At 52.2% G+C, this 19,036-nt stretch overlaps 1 protein-coding gene across 2 annotated transcripts; it reads right to left on the bottom strand.

Moving 5' to 3' along the window:
* Nucleotides 1–399: 399 nt before the first annotated feature.
* Nucleotides 400–18,687, bottom strand: Gpr179 (G protein-coupled receptor 179). Of its 2 annotated transcripts, none has more exons than XM_034505465.2 (11): nt 17,748–18,687; nt 16,213–16,321; nt 13,741–13,828; nt 12,993–13,228; nt 12,226–12,294; nt 11,503–11,612; nt 11,047–11,285; nt 10,741–10,879; nt 9,853–9,958; nt 9,032–9,178; nt 400–7,546 (listed from the first exon to the last, which is right to left on the bottom strand). In XM_034505465.2, the coding sequence occupies exons 1-11, from the start codon at nt 18,539–18,541 to the stop codon at nt 2,633–2,635; spliced, it is 6,951 nt and encodes a 2,316-aa protein (XP_034361356.1). In that variant the 5' UTR covers nt 18,542–18,687; the 3' UTR covers nt 400–2,632. The 2 variants fall into 2 exon arrangements, with proteins under 2 accessions (XP_034361356.1, XP_076791999.1); XM_076935884.1 differs by having other exon boundaries at nt 9,853–9,892.
* Nucleotides 18,688–19,036: the final 349 nt, after the last annotated feature.

Below are 19,036 nucleotides of genomic sequence, written 5' to 3'. Positions count from 1 at the left end.
CACTTAGTAGGCAAATGTTAACATTGATTTCTCTTGCATTTATGAAAAATGGTGATTCAGATAAGCTATTTCATCCATTGCCATGGATCTGACTGGGGTCTCTAGATAATCCTAAATCTCAGCTAAGCACTAGCTGCCACCAGGAAGCCAGAGGATAAGTGCAATTTCATTTCCTCTGGGACCAAATCCAGCTGAGCAAATGGCCCCAGATGTGAAGGGTTGGCTTGGAGAGCAAGGCAGAGAGCATCTGTTAACACTGGCAGAGAATAAACTGGACCACCTCACTCCAAGTCCTGTAGGGCATAGGGCGGCCTCGGAGCAGGTACAGTTAGTTCTGTCCCGCTGTCCCTCTGTTGACAAAACCACCAGTATAAATAGGCTGGAGTCGACCACAGGAGCTGAGAAACAAGCACTCTTTATTATTTTTCTGGGTGGTGATTTATAACAGTGACTATGGGGATAACTTTGCTCTTTCCAGCTAGAACAGACTCAGTGGGATTGCTCTGGGGTGCATAGTTAGTGAAGTCTACCTTGGCTCAGAAGCTGTAGGGTCAGGTAGCCACAGCCCAGAACAATACAGTGAAGAAACCTGGTGCAGATCTGGGTAGGTAGGAGGGCTTAGTGTGGGAATGAGGGCAACTAGCCCCCAAAGGAGACTAGGTGACTCTCTTCCGTTTCCTTTTGGAAATGGAGCATCCGGCTGCTTTTCTCCGTGAGGCTCTGTATCTGCTCAGCGTTTGCATATAGTCTCCTGTTTTTCTTGCCCAGCATTTGGTCTCATTTAAATTTTTCAGCTCTTAAACAGCACCTATATCACTATAGTCAGTGATATAGGTGTCTTCAATGCCCCTGTCGGCTCTTCCACATCAGCCTACCTGTCTTCACCCCGTCTCCTTCTCTCAAGCCTGAACGTCTGTATAAGTTTTCTCCTTCCTAGTTTCCATCTGGTAACATCATCTGACACCAACCCTGTCATCTCACACTGCTTCAGCAAGGTAGCCTGAACTTTGGAGAGGAGAGCCAAGCTGAGAGCGGACAGCTAAGAAAGAGGCTTTGTACTCACAAGGTGCTTTTCCCGGCCCTGGGGAGCGCTACTCTTTCTGATAGTGGTTGGGATTCTGACTGTCCAGAACCTCTTTTCTGTCTCAGGCTCCTTCAGGAAGGAGTATGAGTGACTTACAATGGTTTTCACTTGAGAACCAGAGATTTCCCCTTGGCTCCAGTTACATTTACTAAAAAGGGGGGAGTCCCCTTGCTGAATACAGAAAGATGAGGAGGAGGAGGCAGTGAGGTGGACCTTGGACTTGGCAAGAGCTGGAGCAGGAAGATGGGAAGAGGTTTACCGGGGACATCAGGAAGGAAGAACCCCTTGTCCAGTGTAGGGAGGGCCCTGAGAGAGCGACTTTCCTTCTCTGTTCTCTGTCATCACTTTGAATGCCAGCTATGACATAAATGTCAGAGCGTCTGACTGTTGCTACTTCAGCCAACAGCCAGGGCACATGTGAGAAGTAGTAAAGCAGAAATGGAAGAATGAAGTCAAAAGACCAGGCCCTTGGCTATACAGAGAAAACCCTGTTTCGGAAAAAAAAAAAAAAAAAAAAAAAAGATCAGGGCCTTGACCTGGGGATGTGACTTAATGGTAGGTTGCTTGCTTAGTGTTCCTGAGGACTGGGGTTCAGTTCCCTGCACCACATGTACCCACAGAAAGACAAAGGCTGGGGATATAGTGACAGCGTGCTTGCCTAGCATACAGGAAGCTCTGTGACCACTGAGTAAACTGGCCATGGTGATGCAAACCTATAATCCTGGACCCCAGAAGAGGATGCAGGAGGACCAGAAGATTAAGGTCAGCCTTAGCTACATACTGAGTTTTAGACCAGCCTGGGCTCCATGGGATCATATGTCAGGGAAAGGGGTGGGGAGAGGGGCAAAGTCTAGGCCTGTGAGACTTTTTCCAGATACATATTTTATCTTTGTTTTCCTCTGAGTTAGCTTTCATTTTATAAATATTTATTTTAATTTTGTGTGTATATGTGTGTGTGTGTGTCTATCTGTCTGTCTCTGTGGGGATATATGTGCACATGAGAGACCAGAAGAAGACCAGAGATCAGAAGAAGAAATTGGAAGATCCCCTGAAGCTGGAATTGCGAGTGGTTATAAGCCAATTGTCTTGGCTGTTGAGTTCCAATCCTGGGTCCTGTGCAAGAGCAGTGTCTGCTCTCCACCACTGAGCCATCTCTCCAGCCCCGTCTTTCATCCTGAATTACATGGCCCTGTAGCCTTCTCTTGCCCACAGTCCCTGGATTGCTACTGTCTTAAATGGTTTAGTTTGTTGCTACCTTGGGTAAATGTGAGAATTCCAATTTGAACAGTTGTATCTGGTACTCTGGACGGATGGCAGAATTCTTTAGAAGGTGAAGGTCTAGTTTTTGTTTCCTGAAGCAGAGAGAGAGAAAAGTGAGGAGGATGGAATGTCCCCTGGGGTCCAACCCTTCCCCTACAGTTCCTTCTGAATGGGTTGGCATCTGGCCTCCTGGGCAGAGGAGGTATCCAAGCATCTTTGAGTTAGTTCTTTGGGAACACTGGAACACAGGAAGAGTCCTGAAGGAGTTCTGACCCCACCACGGTGCTATCATTCACAGTCCCAAGGATAGTCAGGTGGAGGGCTGAGTTCTCCAGCTTGTGCTTCAGAAGCCATTTGTCCTTGGTCTTCAATTAAGGACAAAGACTCTGGAGCCTCTGTGTCTTTGGGACTTGACTTTAGATCTAATTTGGCTACAGGCTCAAATTCCAAAGGTTCTTGTTCTCTGACACCTTCCAGAGGGAAAGTACCAGGTGGCTTGCAGGCATCTGGGCGGATACTCTTGCTCCCTGGGAGAAAGCTCTCCAACGGTCTGTGTACTGAGAGGCAAATTGATTTCTCAGGGGCAGCAGGCACATTTGCCTGGGTTACTTGTAGAGCCAGGAGGCTAGATTCATCAGACTGGGCTCTAGTTTCCTCCCATGGACAGATGTCTGCTATGGTGCCTTTGATTTTATTTCCTTCCGGGTCTGTGACTTCCCATACACATAGTTCTGCTAGCCCTTTCCCTAGGCTGCTTGCACCATGGAGACTGACCCTGGGGTGGTCTGTGTCCACAGTGTCTTCCTGGGGGAAGAGCCCCACTGACACTGAGCCTTCTGAGGGGTAGACAGACTCTGCTGCTTTTAAGAAGTGTCTTTCAGCCCCTTTGGCCCCCTGTGACTCTCCATCCTGCCCCAGGTCCAATGCCCCCTCCCCTACTGTTCCTGGACCTGCCTCCCAGGGGCAGATCTCAGCTTTCTTGGTAGAAGGAACCTCTTCTACTCCCCCAGGACACACTTTCTCAGATTCGCCTTTGCTCCTACCAGAAGCATCTGTAGCTGCTTGCACCCTAAAGTCCTGACTCTCCCTGGGACACATAGCTTCCTGCTTCCCAAAGTTGCTGGTCTGTGGTGTTTTCTGAACTGCCACACCTTCATGATCTCGTTTCTCAGGGGTTCTTTCTTTCTCCTCTTGAGACTTCTCCTTTTCATCTTGTCTTGATGTCTCTGTCTCTGTAACTCTCCCAGTCATCTTCTGGGGACAGAGCTCAACCTTGGTGTTACTGTCAGGTTTACACAGATCCGGGTCAGGAACATCCCATGGACACACCTCAGCAGCCCCAACCCCCGCGCTGACCAGTGTCTGGGAGCTGGCTCTAGGTTCGTCAGGGCACTCACTGTGTGGCTGGGAGGAGAAGCCTGCTGGTACCATGCTTTCCTGAAGATCCACAGGCTGGAGTTCAGAGCTTGCTCCTCCTCCATCAATAGAGACCTGTGATTTTAAAGCTGGAGCTTTTCCTTGGGTCTTCAGGTCTTGTCTCAGGTCTCCCTTCTCTGATGGCCTGTCACTTGCTTCCAAGGACTGTCCCTCTGCAGCCTGACTAATGGTGCTGAGGGGCAAGTCTAAGACCTTGGAGACCTGGACAGGTGGCTTCCTCAAATCCTTGTCCTTCCAAGGACAGATAGCTTCCTCTTCCTGGCAGAGTTTTGTGTCCTCCTTTGATGTGTCTTTGTCTTGGAAGGGAACTCCTGCCTTTTCTAGATTCTTTCTCCCTTGCTGTGCTGGCTCACTCCCCGTCTCATGCTCCAGTCCTTTTCCCACAGTCCCTTCATTCAATTCCCAGGGACAGATCTTGGCCTTTTCACTGATAGGAACTTCCTCTGCTTCCCCAGGACACACCTCTATGGGCCTGGAGCTCACGTGTCCCTGGAGCTCATCCTTTACTTTCTCAGTGTTCAGAGTGTCTGGCTGCTGAGAGGAGTCCCCTGGACTCAAGCTGTCCCAAGGACAGACCACCTCCTTCTCCGAGCTCAACCTCTCTGGCTTCTTCGTAGCACTAGCAGCTACCTGCCTGGGTCCAGAATCTGCAGAAGTCTGACCTGCACCATTTAGAGGGATCCCAGAGGCTTCAGCTCCAACAGACCTTTCCTCTCCAGCCCCAGTACCCACTTCCCAGGGGCAGATCTTGGCCTTCTCCGCTGTCTCTTCCACTTCCCAGGGGCAGATCTCAGCAGTTATGCCCCCCATGCTGCCTTGCCGCTGGAGAGTGACTTGGGGTTTCTCTGTGTCTCTTTGTGGAGTGCTAGCATGGTCTATGCTCTCCCAGGGGCAGATGGCTTCCTGCTTTTGGATCTGCCCTTCAGCCTCTTCCTGTGCTTGGGTTCTTGCTCTTCTAGGCATTTTCTCCTCATCTTTTTTAACTTCTCTTTCTTTTGGAGCATGTTCTGATGTCCTGTCCTCTGTTCGTCCATCTAGTTCCCAGGGACAGATTTCTGCTGTTGAAGGTGTTGCCTGCTCTTTCTGTGGCTTGACGGCTTCCCAAGGACACACTTGCAGTACCTGGCTGCCCCCATGGCTTAGGAATTTCTCACCAGCCTTGGAGGAAGAGTTGTCTGGATGTGGGCTGGACTGCTCAGGCACCTCATCCTCCCAGGGGCACACTGGCTCCTGCCGTTGATGGACTATAGGCTTTGCCCTCACAGTTTGCTCCCTTGTCTCTGCCAAGTACCCCTCTCTGGAGGCTGTCTCCTTTCCTGGGAGAGATTCCCCATCTGTTCCCTGATTCGGTGCTTCTGTACCTGATAGCTTCTCCGCCAGCTCCCAGGGACAGACCTCAGCTTTCTTGTCATTAGATCTATCTCCTGCCTCCCATGGACACACCTCTGCAAAGCCACTGCCAAAGCTCCCTGAGCTTCCTGGGGCTTGAAGAGAGACAGCTAAAGGGCCCCTAAAATCAGTACTTTCCCACGGACAAAGAGACACCAGGTCTCTGCCCAGATTCTGTCCTCTCCAGAAGGTTGCCTTCTTGGGGGATTTCTGCCTTTCTTCAGGGAGTTCCTGTAACCTCTGAGCAGAAGTTCCGTCCTCCACATCCGTCATCTCCCACGGGCACAGTTCTGCCTTGGCAGCATGGGGCGAAAGAGCCTCTGGATGCTTTTCTCCTTTGCTGACTACCACAGACAGGCCCCTGCTTCTGTCAGAATTCTGATGCACTAACTGAGGAGACAGACCTCCAGAGTCGGGGCTTTCCCAAGGACATACTGCCTCCTGGCTCCGGACCAGCCTCTCTGGCTTCTTCCGAGTAATGGCACTCACACCTTCAGGCCCTGACTCCCCTGGGACTTTCTCTCTCTCTTCCCATGATCTACTCAGTATTTGTCTTGATGGCTTCTTCTCAAGACCTCCTCCTTCAGTCCCCTCCCAGGAGCAGATTTTGGCCTTGTTGACACTCTCTGGCAGACCCATTCCTGATTCAGATTCAGTTACTTCCCAGGGGCACATCTCTGCCACCCTGTGGTCAGCACTGCCTAGGGGCTGGAGGGCAAGGTTGGACACCTCTTGGTACCCCACAGGGGATTCCTTCACTTGCTCAGCATTTTTCTCCCCAAAAACTTGCCTCAGTGTGGCAAGCGCTATTTTACCAGTTCTCTCAACTTTCTGCTCCCCTGGACCCTGGGACGCGCTCTTATTTCTATCTTCTTGCTCTTGGCTGCCCTCCTTTTGACAAACGTGGAGCATTCTGCTGGTGTGAGCATTCTGTTGGTTCTGGAGGGACTCCTCATCCTCACAGGGGGTGAGGGCAGCCTGTTTGGTCACTGCTTTAGGCCGGCCAAGCCTGGGAGATCGGGGTGGAGCCCCTGTGCTCATCTCTGTGGGTTTTCCCTTCTCAGCCTCAGGGGTGCCCTCCCCACCATCCTTCTCTTTGTAGGTGCTCCTAGACCGGGTCAGAGCTTTGATGGCCAGGCCCAGGCTGCGCACAGAACCTTGCTGCAGAGGGGTCTTAAGGCTGTGGGATTTTGAGAAGACCTTGGGCTTTTCCTCATCCATATCATCTGCTTCCCCTTGGACATGTCCACCCTCTGTGAGGGTTTCACTCTCTCCAGTCCCCTTTTTCTCCACTGCCACAGACAGGGCCCTCCAGATCTTGGTACGAGCTGAGGCAGGTGAGTGGCCGCTTCGCTCTGGCCCTGCAGGGCCTTCCTGGACCACATTTTCTTTCTTGACTGGCAGTTCTGCATTCTCCCAGGGGCAGATGAAAGTGAGAAGGGAGGGGCTTTGGGGGGGCTTTGAGACTGGTGCCAGAACAGGGGCGGTGGGTGGGGCTGGAGCTGGCAACAGAACAGGAGGCAATGTGGAGACTGGGGTGGGCGACAACATTCTTGGCTCTCCCAGGCAGGCCCCGGACAGAGCCAAGATGGGTGTGGAGACCTGATGCCGGATGGGTGGGTGAGGCAGCCTTCTCCCAGCCTCTTCATGAGGCCTCCCAGAGGTCTGAGAGCTGTCCATACTGCTGCTCTTGGCAGGAGAAGGTGGGGCCGACAGAGGAGCCCTTAGAGGCCGTTCCAGCCTTCTGGTCGATGGCTTCCGCACCGGGCTCACCATGGCTGCTTCAGCCTTCTTTCTTTCCTCTCTCTCTTTTGCCTGCCGATAGGTTTCCTCCAGGTAGGCCTGACTGGCCACAAGCAGAGCCTTTTCCCTGGAGCCAGCCACCACACTGAGTGACTTCTGCAGGGAGATGGGCCTGGCTCTAGGGAGTCTTTCTCCCACTGTCAGATTGTGAGCACTAGCTGACCTGAAGCCCAGGGCTGGAGGCCCCTCCACCGACTCTTGGCCCTCTATTGGTGAGGCCTTCTTGGACAGGGTCCGTCTCAGCATGGAATCAAACGGAGGAGTGTTATACTCCCTGTGGTGGTCATAAGTGCTGCGGGTCTTGCGGAGGGCTGGTGGCTTCTCTGTTTCTTGAAAGCTGGAGCTGAGGAGTCTTCGTCGAGAAGAGCCTGGCAGGCTGCTGAGGCCTAGAGAGCCTGAGTCCCGAGAGTGCTGCCTAGCCAGGGCCTCTGGGAACTCAGCCAGGTATCTCATGAAAGAACGTCCCAATCCCTGGCGTGAGCTGCCCCGCTTCTTGGGCAGGTGGGGGTTGTTAGCAGCCATCTCCTTGGTCTTTTGGACCTCTAGCTGAGCATAGAGCTTCTTCAGCTCATCCTGTAAGGAAGGGGGCCAGCAGCAGAGCCACCTCTGAGATGAATGAGCCTACCTCCCACCAACAGTGCTCTCCTCCTTGCCACCCCTGCCCCCTCCCTGTTAAACTGTTCTCTCTGGGGAATCACTTCTCTACCAAGTTGTATCCCGCTCTTGTTTCTTAAACTTAGAATTCACCACTCTGTTGCTGCAAGACCAGAGCCAAGCTGGTTCTGATCTGGTTCCATTTAGCCCTCACGGTTCAGAGTGTTCTCATGTCTCTGGGGCACTGTGATCTCTTGGGAAATGTCCAGCATCAGGGGAAGGGCTGAGCATGAGACTTCTAACCCACCTGTATCTCAAAGCTATTTTATTGACCTCTTGCTGTGTCTCTGCATCATTGGGGTTTTGGTTTGTTCTGTTTTGTTTGTTTGTTTCTTTGTTTGTTTTGAGACAAAGTTTCTATCTGTGGCCCTGACTGTCCTGGAGCTCACTCTGTAGACCAGGCTGCCCTTCATCTACCTATCACTGCCTCCCAAGTGCAGGGATTAAAGGCATGTGCCACCATGCTTGGCACCTCTGCATCTTCAGGTCCTTTGGGCACTCTAGGAGGTGGGTGGAAGACTGCTACACACCAGGGTCAATGAAGACTTTTGTGTTCTGAATTTCTCCCCCAAAAGCAAGAAAGATTGGCTTGCAGTCTAGAAAGGGAGGGACTGAAGTGGTGTGTGGCTTTGGTTCAGAGAGGAGCACAGAGGTAGACTAGGCAGGGCTCAGAAGACGAGGAGGCTGTGGGGAGATCTGCAGAGGCTGCTGGGAGATGTGAAAGGTAGGTAGGTGGCTTCCCAAGATGGCTTCTTTGCCTTGGGTTATTTATAAAACCACAATGTCTTCTGATTTCTCCCAACCCCTGGCTCTATACAATGCCCTTGAGAAGAAAAATAAGAGGGAGCTTGCCTCTTCAGAGCTATTCTCCAGAAAGCTGCTTTTTCCTAAGGCACACTAAAGAAAGGGGATCCTGGTTGCCACTCTATTTTTCCAGGAACTCAAGGCTTTTCTAGTCTGTCTCTACCCCATGATGGCATGGGATTAAGAGTTCACTCTTGGCTGGGCCTGGGCCTTCAGAGCCTGGGCATCTGGGTTTTGGGGGCTCATTTCAATACTGTTGTATATTAGAGGAGTCTAGGGTAGCAGAAAAGGGAGGTACAGTCTTGAAGGGAGGGAGGCCTTGGGGGCGGTTCAGTGGTATCCCAAGCACAGCTGTGTTCCTCTGCTCAGTCCTTAAAAGGTGGTATCAAGGCTGAGCACTCGGAAGGCAGAGGCAGGCAGATATCTGTGAGGCCAGCCTGGTCTACAAAGCAAGTTCAGGATAGCCAGGGTTCTGACACATAGAGATACAGAGATGCCCTGTCTTGAAAAACCAAACCAGACAAACAGATAATAATAATTAAAAAAAAAAAAAAGTGATAGCAAAGAAACTGGGGGAGGGGAAAGGGAAGGGAAGCCTACCCGAATGTCCCCTGGGTCCAGGCTGCGCTCACTCCAGGCTGAGGCGATGCTGCTGTTGAGGTAGGAACCTGAGCGCTGCAGGTCCAGTTCATCCTCATACACTTCATCCAAGATTTCCTCCCGGGGAGGTGCCCCCGGCTTCCAGAACTGGCCAAGACAGGCAGAGGGGATGGGAGACAAACCTACTCTACCTTTACCTCATGAGTCTTCACCCCCACCCCTTCCTGGTTTGGAAACCAAGGCTTCCTTCCATATGTTACTCCCTGCCATTCCTCCTCAGCAGTGACCAGCACAGTGTCCTTAGGCACCTTCTTCAGGTCTCTATCCGCCTCTGTGAACTGCTCTCCACACCTTCAGAGTCTATCAGCTTCATTAAAAGGATATCAGACATGATGGCCCACACCTTTGCTCCCAGCACTTGGGAGAGAGAGGCTGTCAGGTATCTGACTTAGAGGCCAGCCTGCTCTACAGAGCTAGGTCCAGGACGTCCAAAGCTATACAAAGAAACTTTGTTTCAAAAAACCAACCAGCCAACCAACCAAAGCAAACCCTACAGCAGCAGCAGCAGCAGCAGCAGCAGCAGCAGCAGCAGCAGCAGCAGCAGCAGCAGAACTCCCCCAAACACTCCTCTTCCATCCGCAGCTCTGTTGCTTGCGAGGGATCTGGAATCAGGGACTAGCTCCTTTCCCAACCAAATCCTTGCGGGGGGGGGAATGCTCATCATTCTTGATTGGAGAGGGTGCTGAGGTATCAGGGCCATAGTGCTCCTTACCGAGGGGCTGAGGGACTGCCTGCCTTACGCAGTAGGGGAAAGACCTTACCTTAGGGATGAAGATCAAAGCCAGTGTGGCTGTGACTGTGCTGTGGGTATGGAGGAAAAAGAGGAGAAGTGTCCAGTCTGGGTGCAGGGAAGGAACCAGCACAAACCTGAGGGCCAGACGGGGCAGGATCATCAGCGTAGGTGGGAGCAGCCTGCCTGCCTCGCCTCACTAACCCTGCCCCTGCCCCTGCCCCTGCCCCTGCCCCTGCCCCTGCCCCTGCCCCTGCCCCTGCCCCTGCCCCTGCCCCTGCCCCTGCCCCTGCCCCTGCCCCTGCCCCTGCCCCTGCCCCTGCCCCTGCCCCTGCCCCTGCCCCTGCCCCTGCCCCTGCCCCTGCCCCTGCCCCTGCCCCACACCCACACCCACACCCAGCACCAGCCCCAGTCCCTGCCTGGCAGTGACCAGCAGAACATGCTTTCCTTCCTCTCTGGATCACAAATATCCCAAGGTTCCCATTAATTTCATTTTCTGAGGAGTCCTCCTAAGAGATTCCACCCCACCGCCTCTGCCTGCCCAGGTGATAGCACTGCGCTCAGGACTCTGTTGGGGCCACCCTGTGATTTGCCTCGGCTTCCGCCACAGACCCAGGGCCCGCAGCAGGCCTGCTGCGCTGAGGGCTGAGGAGTAAGCAGAGAGCAAGGGGCTTGAGGAAACAAACATTTAGGATGGAATTAGGAACGTCCTAAATGAAACATTTAGACATGGAATTAGGAACGTCCTCTTGTGGATTGGGCATCTCTTCTGATGGAGATCTGGGGTCTAGGAAGGGTATATGTGGGGTCCTGCTGGGCATAGCAGGATTGCAGAGATTCCTGTTAGGTGGACCCCTCACCGGAGGTGGGGACCGTTAGCCAGGTGGGAGGAGTCTCAGGCAGAAGGGCTGGTTCTCACCTGGCGGTGTGGAAGGCGGTGGAGAGCAGCATCTCGTTGTGCAGGGCAATACTCATGTAGCGCGGTTCGTGGAAGGCTGAGGGGACAGCCCGTGTGGCGTAGCAGAGGAAGCTGCCCCAACAAAGCAGCAGCATTTCCGCTGTGGAGATTGGGGAGAGAGATCCTTTACCACTCCAGCAGCCTGCTGAGCCTTTCCAAAACCAAGAGTGCAGGGCAGCCCAGACCCAGGGTGAGCTAGCACTAGGAACACCCTGGAGGTGAATAGTCGGAGGCTAGAGGAGGCCAGGCTCAGCAGAAGCAGCTCACCCACAACCATGATGTAGTCCCAGTGGTCATGGTGACAGAGGTAGAAGTGGCGACCGGTGGGAGTGTGACCCCGGGTCACCAGAGGTGTGTGCTGAATGCCTGGCTCCAGGACCCCCGCTGTCCACAGAACCAGGAAGCCCAGTACCAACAGCAGGAGTTGCCCCAGACGCCGCAGCAGCTGCCCGCTGCTTGGGTGCGGGCCCCGCTGGGCAGTTCGAGACAGAAACAGCTGGAGCACCCTGAGGGGAGTAAGGTACACGGAGGATGGGGCCAGAGCTTCCCAGCCCTCCACGTGTTTACCTTCAGTGCCCTTTCCAAAAGCTACATGGAAAAGCTGAGGCTGGTTGCAGCAGGGTGGTACTAGGAAAGGTCTGACTGAAAAACTCCACTGTGTGAATGACCTAGCTGGGTGGCCTGGGGTGAGCAGAGCAGTGGCGAGGTCTGTCAGGGTCCTACCTATAAAGCTTCAGAATAATGGTCCCATAGACGACCGCAAAACCCAGCAGCCGGACCCAGCGGAGAGCAACACAGCGGAATACGCTGGGCTTGAAGTACAGGATGAACACCTGGTGGCAAAGGGACAAAGACAGCTGTTCTCATCCGCCTTTACTCCAGTCTAGAACCGTGTCACATGACCAGTCTTCACAGCAGCCCCACGGTGGAGGCCTCCTCTCATTTCCCTTGTGCAGAGTTTAAATAAAAAATGTCCTAAACCACACAGCAGATCAGAAAACTCTTTCCAGTCTCACTAGGCCCGCCTGCCATTTTCTGAGAATAGCTGGGGGTGGGGGTGATGTAAAACTACCAAATCTTCCTAGGAAAGTGAGTTCCAGGACAGCCAGGACTACACAGAGAAACCCTGTCTCGAAAAACCAAAAAAAAAAAAAAAAAAAAAAAAAAAAAGGAAGGATTCTGAAAGGAGGGGGAGGATAGCTTGGGAGTGGGGGTATTTCTTTTTTTTAATTTTTGTGTATGTGAGTACACTGTCACTGTCCTCAGACACACCAGAAGAGGGCACCTGATCCCATTACAGATGGTTGTGAGCCACCATGTGGTTGCTGAGAATTGAACTCAGGACCTCTGCAAGCGCAGTCAGTGCTCTTAACCGCGGAGCCATCTCTCCAGCATCATGCGAGTGGGGGTATTAAGAAGAGAGGCGACCACAGGTCACACACTCACCGGGAAGTAGAGAAGTAAGGATCCGAAAAGGATGGTTTCCAGCAGGACGATTCCAGATGCCCGGATCCTCTGCTAGCCCAGAGGAGATAGGTGTGAACAGAGTGTGAGCACCAAGCCTGACCTGGGTCTATCAGGAGGCTCACCTGGCCCTGGGCTTCCCCATACAGCACTAGCCCCGCCCTCTGTTCACAGCCGCTTGTTCAGCCTCACCCCAGGCTCTAGCTATACTTGCACCAAGGACCGAGCTCGGCTCACAGCAGAGGTTGCTGGAGGGAGAAAGGGCCTTTGGCATTTCTCCGAGCTTTGGGTCAGACCGGATCTTGATCTAGAATAAAATTTCCCCCTTTCTTCGCTGTAAAAACTAGTTAACCTTCACGCCTGGCTCCAGCATCACTTTCACACTTTCTCCCATGCTGTCTCCTCCAGAATAACTGAGTCCCCTCTCCGAGCTCTCAAGGCACCTGGCGACCATATCCGTCCTTGCCCTGTCTCATTGCTTCCTCCCTGCCACAGGGATCAGGTTACTTCTCTTACAGAGTGCCTGTGTAGTATTTCGAACTGAGTAGGCATTCTACTAGTATTTATTGAATCAAATACAATGTTGCAGAGGCAGAAACACGTCTAAGATAGAGAGGTTACTGCCTAAAGTCACACATCTTGATGTAAAGAAGCAAGACTGGCTTTCATTTCCCCAAGACTTAGTTCTCTATTTGAGATGGGTTGAATGTGTGTGTAGAGGAAGATGGGGGGGGGGGGGGGCTTCTTGCCTTGCTCCCTCGGCAACGGTAGGCGACCAGCATACTCAGGAATACAGCCAGCATGCAGCAGGCCTGGCATGCCAGCACTGCCGTCCTCAGTGCCAGGGCCTCCTCCACCAGGCACGGTGTGGCATCCAGACAGCTGGTGCAGCCCTCAGGACACGGGTGGCACCGTAGCAGCTTCCCTAAGCTGCCTTGTGGGGACCCAAATTGCCCAGGAGTCTGAGTTGCACTTTCCTCTAACCCTGCAAAGAATAAGAGGGGGTATAAGGAGGAGAACTTGGCTGGAGATACCTGAAGTTTTAGCCTTGGGTCCTGAGGGCTCATGCTCTCCTGTAGCTGATGGCCCCAGGAATAAAAACCAAGGGGTATGTCCCATGAAGGACAGGGTATCAGGGAGAAGTGACGCCAGGTTTGAGGCTAATGTGTCTCTTGTGTTTGGGTTTGTTCTCAAAAGGAAGACACCTACGAAGAGCCCTGCTGATCTCTCTCTTTCTCTTTCTCCCTCTCTCCCCACTTTTCTCTTGAGACAAAGCCCAAACTGGCCTTGAATTCATGGCAGTCCTCCTGCCTCAGCCTCCCAAGTGCTGGGACTAGAAGTTTACACCACCCCACCCAGCCTCTCCTCTTGGCTTTCTCCTGCTAAGCTCCACTTCCTCCCAGGGTCACCTTTAACCTGCCTTTCTTCCACAGATGTTCCATCCCAACTTACCTTGGCTTACAAAACCTCTGCTTAACCCTCTCCACACTTACGTACCCCCAGAGCCACTAGCTCCATAGAATCCAGGTCGGCAGCGACAGAGATAGCGGCCAAGGACAAAACCCTGACTCTCCAGAGGGACACACTGTGGGGATGACAAATGACGTTTGTTTGTACGATGTTTTTCTCCAAAAGCTTTCCCTGCTGCGAAGAGTCCCCTCCATCCATGGCTTCTGTGTTTACAGTAGGAGATTTTACCAGAAGCTTTCTGTGGTTCTTGCCCAGCCCTTCCTCCTCTGGAAACTTTCCCATCCCTGTTGTTTTCAAGGGTTATCCAAGAAAAGAGTACAGGATGCATAACTCTTTTGTTCAGACTGTCAGTAGCAGGGACCTCAAGTCCTATTTCCTGGTCCCTAGCTCTTGAGTAGGCATTCTATTAGTATTTATTGAATCAAATACAATGTTGCAGAGGCAGAAACGCGTCTAAGATAGAGAGGTCACTGCCTAAAGTCACACATCTTGACCTAAAGAAGCAAGACTGGCTTTCATTTCCCCAAGACTTAGTCAGGAGGTGAAGACACAGAGAGCTCAGAGCTCCATCATACCTTGTGTTCCTACATCCTCCTTCACAGGGTTCCCATGACCCACCCCACTTGGTACACACAGATATGATAGCTAGTCTAGGTCTTTTTTTTTTTTTTTTTTTTTTTGGTTTTTCAAGACAGGGTTTCTCTGTGTAGCCCTGGCTGTCCTGGAACTCACTCTGTAGACCAGGCTGGCCTCGAACTCAGAAATCCGCCTGCCTCTGCCTCCCAAGTACTGGGATTAAAGGCGTGCGCCACCACCGCCTGGCGTCTATGTCATTTTTTAAAAAAGATTTATGTATTTATTATGTATACAGCGGTTTTTTGCCTGCATGTATGCCTGCATGCCAGAAGAGGGCGCAAGATCTCATTACAGATGGTTATGAGCCACCATGTGGTTGCTAGAAATTGAACTTGGGACCTCTGGAAGAGCAGACAGTGTTCTTAACCTCTGAGCCATCTCTCCAGCCCAGTCTTTTTTTTTTTTTTTTTTTTTTTTTTTTTTTTTTTTTTTTTTTTTTTTTTTTTTTTTTTTTTGGTTTTTCGAGACAGGGTTTCTCTGTGTAGCCCTGGCTGTCCTGGAACTCACTCTGTAGACCAGGCTGGCCTAGAACTCAGAAATCCACCTGCCTCTGCCTCCCAAGTGCTGGGATTAAAGGCGTGAGCCACCACTGCCTGGCCGAGTCTATGTCATCTCGACGCAAGCTAGAGTTATCGAAAGTGAAGAGATCCCCAACTGAGAAAATGCCTTTATAAGATCTGTCTGTAGGGCATTTTCTTACTTAATGATTGTGGGTGGAGTCATCCCTGGGCTGGTGGTGCTGGCTTCTATAAGAAAGCAGGCTGAGCAAGTCGTATGGAACAAGCCAGTAAGCAGCACCCCTCCATGGTTTTTGCATCCAGCAGCTCCTGCCTCCAGGTTCCTGCTCTGCTTGACTTCCCTGCCTGCTCTGGCCTTAATGATGAGCTGTTCTGTACAGCTGGGAGTGAACTAAGCCCCTTCCTCCCCTAGTTGCTTTGGTCATGGTGTTTCATCACAACAACAGTAACCCTGAGACAGGGAAGTTAAAAAGACTCCCAGAGAGGGGCAACTCCCATCAGGACCATCCAGCTTTACTGTAGGTCTACTCTTCTCAGCCCTAAACTCAGCTCTTTATCCTACCTTCCCTTATGGATGTTTGCCCAGCAGGGGGGATAGCACATGGCCTCAGAGGTGGGCAGAGAAGCTGAGCACATGGCTGAGGTCAGTGGCTGAGAATAGGTATCTCTGAGGGTAAAGAGCTTTGATCCTGCAGATGGCTTGGAGTTTGTCACCTTCGACAGTCCCAGACCTTTTTGAGTTGTGGCTAGCCTCCTCCTGCACCAGCCAGCAATTCTACTAACATCCGTGAATACCAATGGAACATACTCTGTGTACCACGAGGAGCTCAGAGCTGTGTTGACATGAAGCATGTGGCCTAGGAGAAGGAAAGCTTCTGTCTTAGAAGTTGCCCTAAAGAGGATCCTGGGGGCTGGAGAGATGGCTCAGCAGTTAAAAGCACTGGCTGCTCTTTCAGAGTTCAATTCCCAGCAACCACTTGGTGGCTCACAACTATCTGTAATGGGATCTGATGCCCCTTCCTGGTGTGGCTGAAGACAGTGACACTGGACTCACATACAGAAAGTAGTGAATAATAATAATAAAAAATAATCCTGGAGTGCTGAGTACCAGAGTGAAGGGCAAGCAGGAAGGCACACTGAGGTTTCAAGGGCTTGAAGAGCAGCTTTTTGGGGGAGAGGTAGAAAGGATGGAGAAGGCTGTACATTAGCCTCGCTTTACAAAAGCCTGTGCTTTCACCTCTGCCAATCACTTGGGACCACCTTGAAGCCCTGAGACGTCAGGGTGGCTTTGGCAGTGATGGGAAAGGGGAATGAAGGCAGGGCTCACTGGACCAATCCTCCTTACCTGGGTGCTGTTGAGGTCACACAGGTGTGTGTTTGAATACCAGCCCGGGCCACTTGCACACTGGTTGATGTCCACATTCTGGAGATCGATGTCCATTTGCACCTGTCCCCTAGGGCAGCAAATTGGCAGTTATGGTCACAGTGGGGATGTTGAGGTGACTGCCAGACTATGGGGGCAGTGCAGGCTTTGTTTGCACACTTTACACACACACACACACACACACACACACACACACACACACACGCGCACACACACGCACACACACTGCTGAACTTCAGTGCCATGAAGCCTGTCTCTGTGGTGATAGTCCCCCTCCCACTAGGCTGCAGTACATACACACATCACACACACACACACACACACACACACACACACACACACACACACGACTCATACAGCTCAGCTGTTTGCCACCCCTTTGCTCTGCCCAGGTCAGGTCTGAACTGATCACAGCAAAGGAGCCCTGGAAAGGAGGAACTCTGTCGTGACTGAATTGGGAGAGCTCTGGCAAGGAGCCAGGATGCCTACTGGGAACAATACATGGGGGCAGAGACCTGGAAAAGCAAGGCTGCCTGCTGAGAGCCTGACCTTGCTGTGCTCCTTTGCTTCCCAGTGGGGCTACTGACCCTTTACTCGAGCTGAAGGCAGAGTCAGTTCTTTGAGGAATATAACAAAGTAGTGCGGTAGCCTAGATAAGATAATGGGGCCTGCTCTACCCAGAGCCTTGTCATTGACGATGACACTGGGGACTCAGCCAACTCCTGGACAGAAAAGCCACTGCTTCCAAGTCCCTGTCCAGGAATTTTTCTTCTCCTGGGAAGCCTCCTAGAGTGTCCACGTGGTTTCTCTGAGAAGCCAGGAACATGGATAATTACTGCCAGCAAGTCCTCAGGTCTTAACTTCAGTCTGTACCTCAGACCTGAGAACCAAGACCTGTCCTCGTCTGCACATACACACACACACACACACACACACGCACACGCACATACACGTACACACACATATAAATAGATGTACATGTACTTATATGTAGATACACATGTTCACAGGAACTCATTGTGTTTAACATATAAACAGCATCAACAGATACCCAGGCACATGCCTGCAATCCTGACACTTTGTGAGCCGAGGCAGGGGGATCAGGATTACAGATCAGCCTTGGCTACGTGAGAAACCGTCTTATTAGAAAACATGATAGGGCTGGAGAGATGGCTCAGCCGTTAAAGGCTCACAACCAAAAATATAAGAAAACATAATAAAATGAAGACACACACACAAACAAAACAATAACCAAACCAATAGACGTCCAGATAAATATGCATGAATTATCTGGTTCATACACAGCACGCACACCTGAGAGTGTTAATAGTTACAGATTCCCAGTGCCAGCTGCAAACAGACACAGCAGAAAGCATACACACATCTGTGCCCCCTAGACATACACATGTTCTTGCCAACTTATCTCTGCATAGTGCAGTATACTTGTGGCCCCCTTCTCCTCACAGATCCATCAACTCCTTCCCAAACTCACTCACCTGACCTCTGGGGTGAGGTCTGGCTTGAGTCCATAGAACGTGGCCGAGACTGTGACTAGCCAGCCAGGACGGAGCCTGCCTTCATGGCATTCCAGGAAGGGAGGAGATAGCTTCACCTGCTGTATGTCCCCCACGTATCCATCCCCCCGTGGCCACTTGGGACTGTCAAGACTCCTTAGGTCATTGGTCAGTACTCGCTTCTGGAGGACAGGACTATCCAGATCCTCTTCTGGATTCTCTTCCTGTACCTTGTTCCCAGACAGGTCCTGAAGGACAGTCTCATCCCCCATCCGAGTGGCCTGCAGGGCCAGCTGAAGGTGGCTGGCCCCTGGTGGAGGGTTAAAGGTCAGCAGAGCCCTGTAGGCTTTCGGGTCTCCCTCTGCCACACTGCGAACGAGCGCCTGATACCACTCCACATCCTCCTCCACGCTTGACTCCCGGATGTCGTTGGCTTGTAGAAGCATGTTGAGAAAGTTGGCGGCCTGGGCCAGGGTGCCCGCTGCTCTCTGTAGGACTGGGGGAACCCCGGCTTTGCCTTCGGCCCCTCGGACTTCATACTTCTCGCTGCAGTTTGCTCCTGATAGCTGCTGAACGTCTCCAGAGTAGAGAAAAGCCAGGGCTGCCTCAGCCCCCTTCGGGGACATCCACGTGGGCCCAGATCCTGACTTGGCTTGGGAGGGTAGTGGAGGCAGAGAGCGCAAAGGCCTTTGGCTCCCTAGATCCCCACTGCAGAGGAAACAGCAGCTCAGAAGAGCCCAAGCAAGAGAAGAAATGACCACTGCCCCGGCATCCATTTTTCAGCAGCTTTCAGATCCCTGGAGGCTAGGCTGTCTAGAGTTTGGGTGGCTCAGAAATGCAGACAGAGGCTGGGATACAGTCTGAATCCACACCTTCTCTCCTCACTCCCTCCCTCCCTTCCTCTTCTCTCTCCCCCACCCCAGCACCTTGTAGCCTATTTTGTTTTGTGTTTCCCCCCCCTCTAACGTCATCAGTTAGCTTCTGGTTATAGGTATGAGGGCCCTGCCCCTCCTCACTCAGAGTGTTCCCCCCATCTCAAAACCTGTTAATCCTGGCATACTACTCTTTTCTCTACCTCTGATCCAATACACTGACACACACCCCACATCTGCTCCAGAGAGAGAAGAGGGGAAGGGAGGGGACCAGTTGTTCTTTCCCAACCCCCCTCCTCTCTCTACCCTTTGCTCCATTAGGAGAGATGGGCAAATCCGGCCTGGGGCACCATAGCAACCAGAGATGAATCCATGTCCCTCTCGCTACCCCTCTGCCCC

Source organism: Arvicanthis niloticus, chromosome 6 (genome assembly GCF_011762505.2).
Source record: "Arvicanthis niloticus isolate mArvNil1 chromosome 6, mArvNil1.pat.X, whole genome shotgun sequence".
In the NCBI taxonomy this organism is placed as follows: Eukaryota; Metazoa; Chordata; class Mammalia; order Rodentia; family Muridae; genus Arvicanthis; species Arvicanthis niloticus.
Note: the sequence above shows the minus strand (reverse complement) of the source record. Positions and strands in the feature narration are given on the sequence as shown.

What these genes read in the sequence shown, in the direction of transcription:
- Gpr179 (XM_034505465.2), bottom strand. Translation starts at nt 18,541, where the DNA reads ATGGATGCCGGGGCAGTGGTCATTTCTTCTCTTGCTTGGGCTCTTCTG. An exon ending in GTGACCTCAACAGCACCCAG is followed by an intron (nt 13,829 to 16,212) that starts GTAAGGAGGATT and finishes TCATCCCCACAG; the next exon opens with TGTGTCCCTCTGGAGAGTCA. An exon ending in CTTTGATCTTCATCCCTAAG is followed by an intron (nt 9,179 to 9,852) that starts GTAAGGTCTTTC and finishes TGTCTTGGCCAG; the next exon opens with TTCTGGAAGCCGGGGGCACC.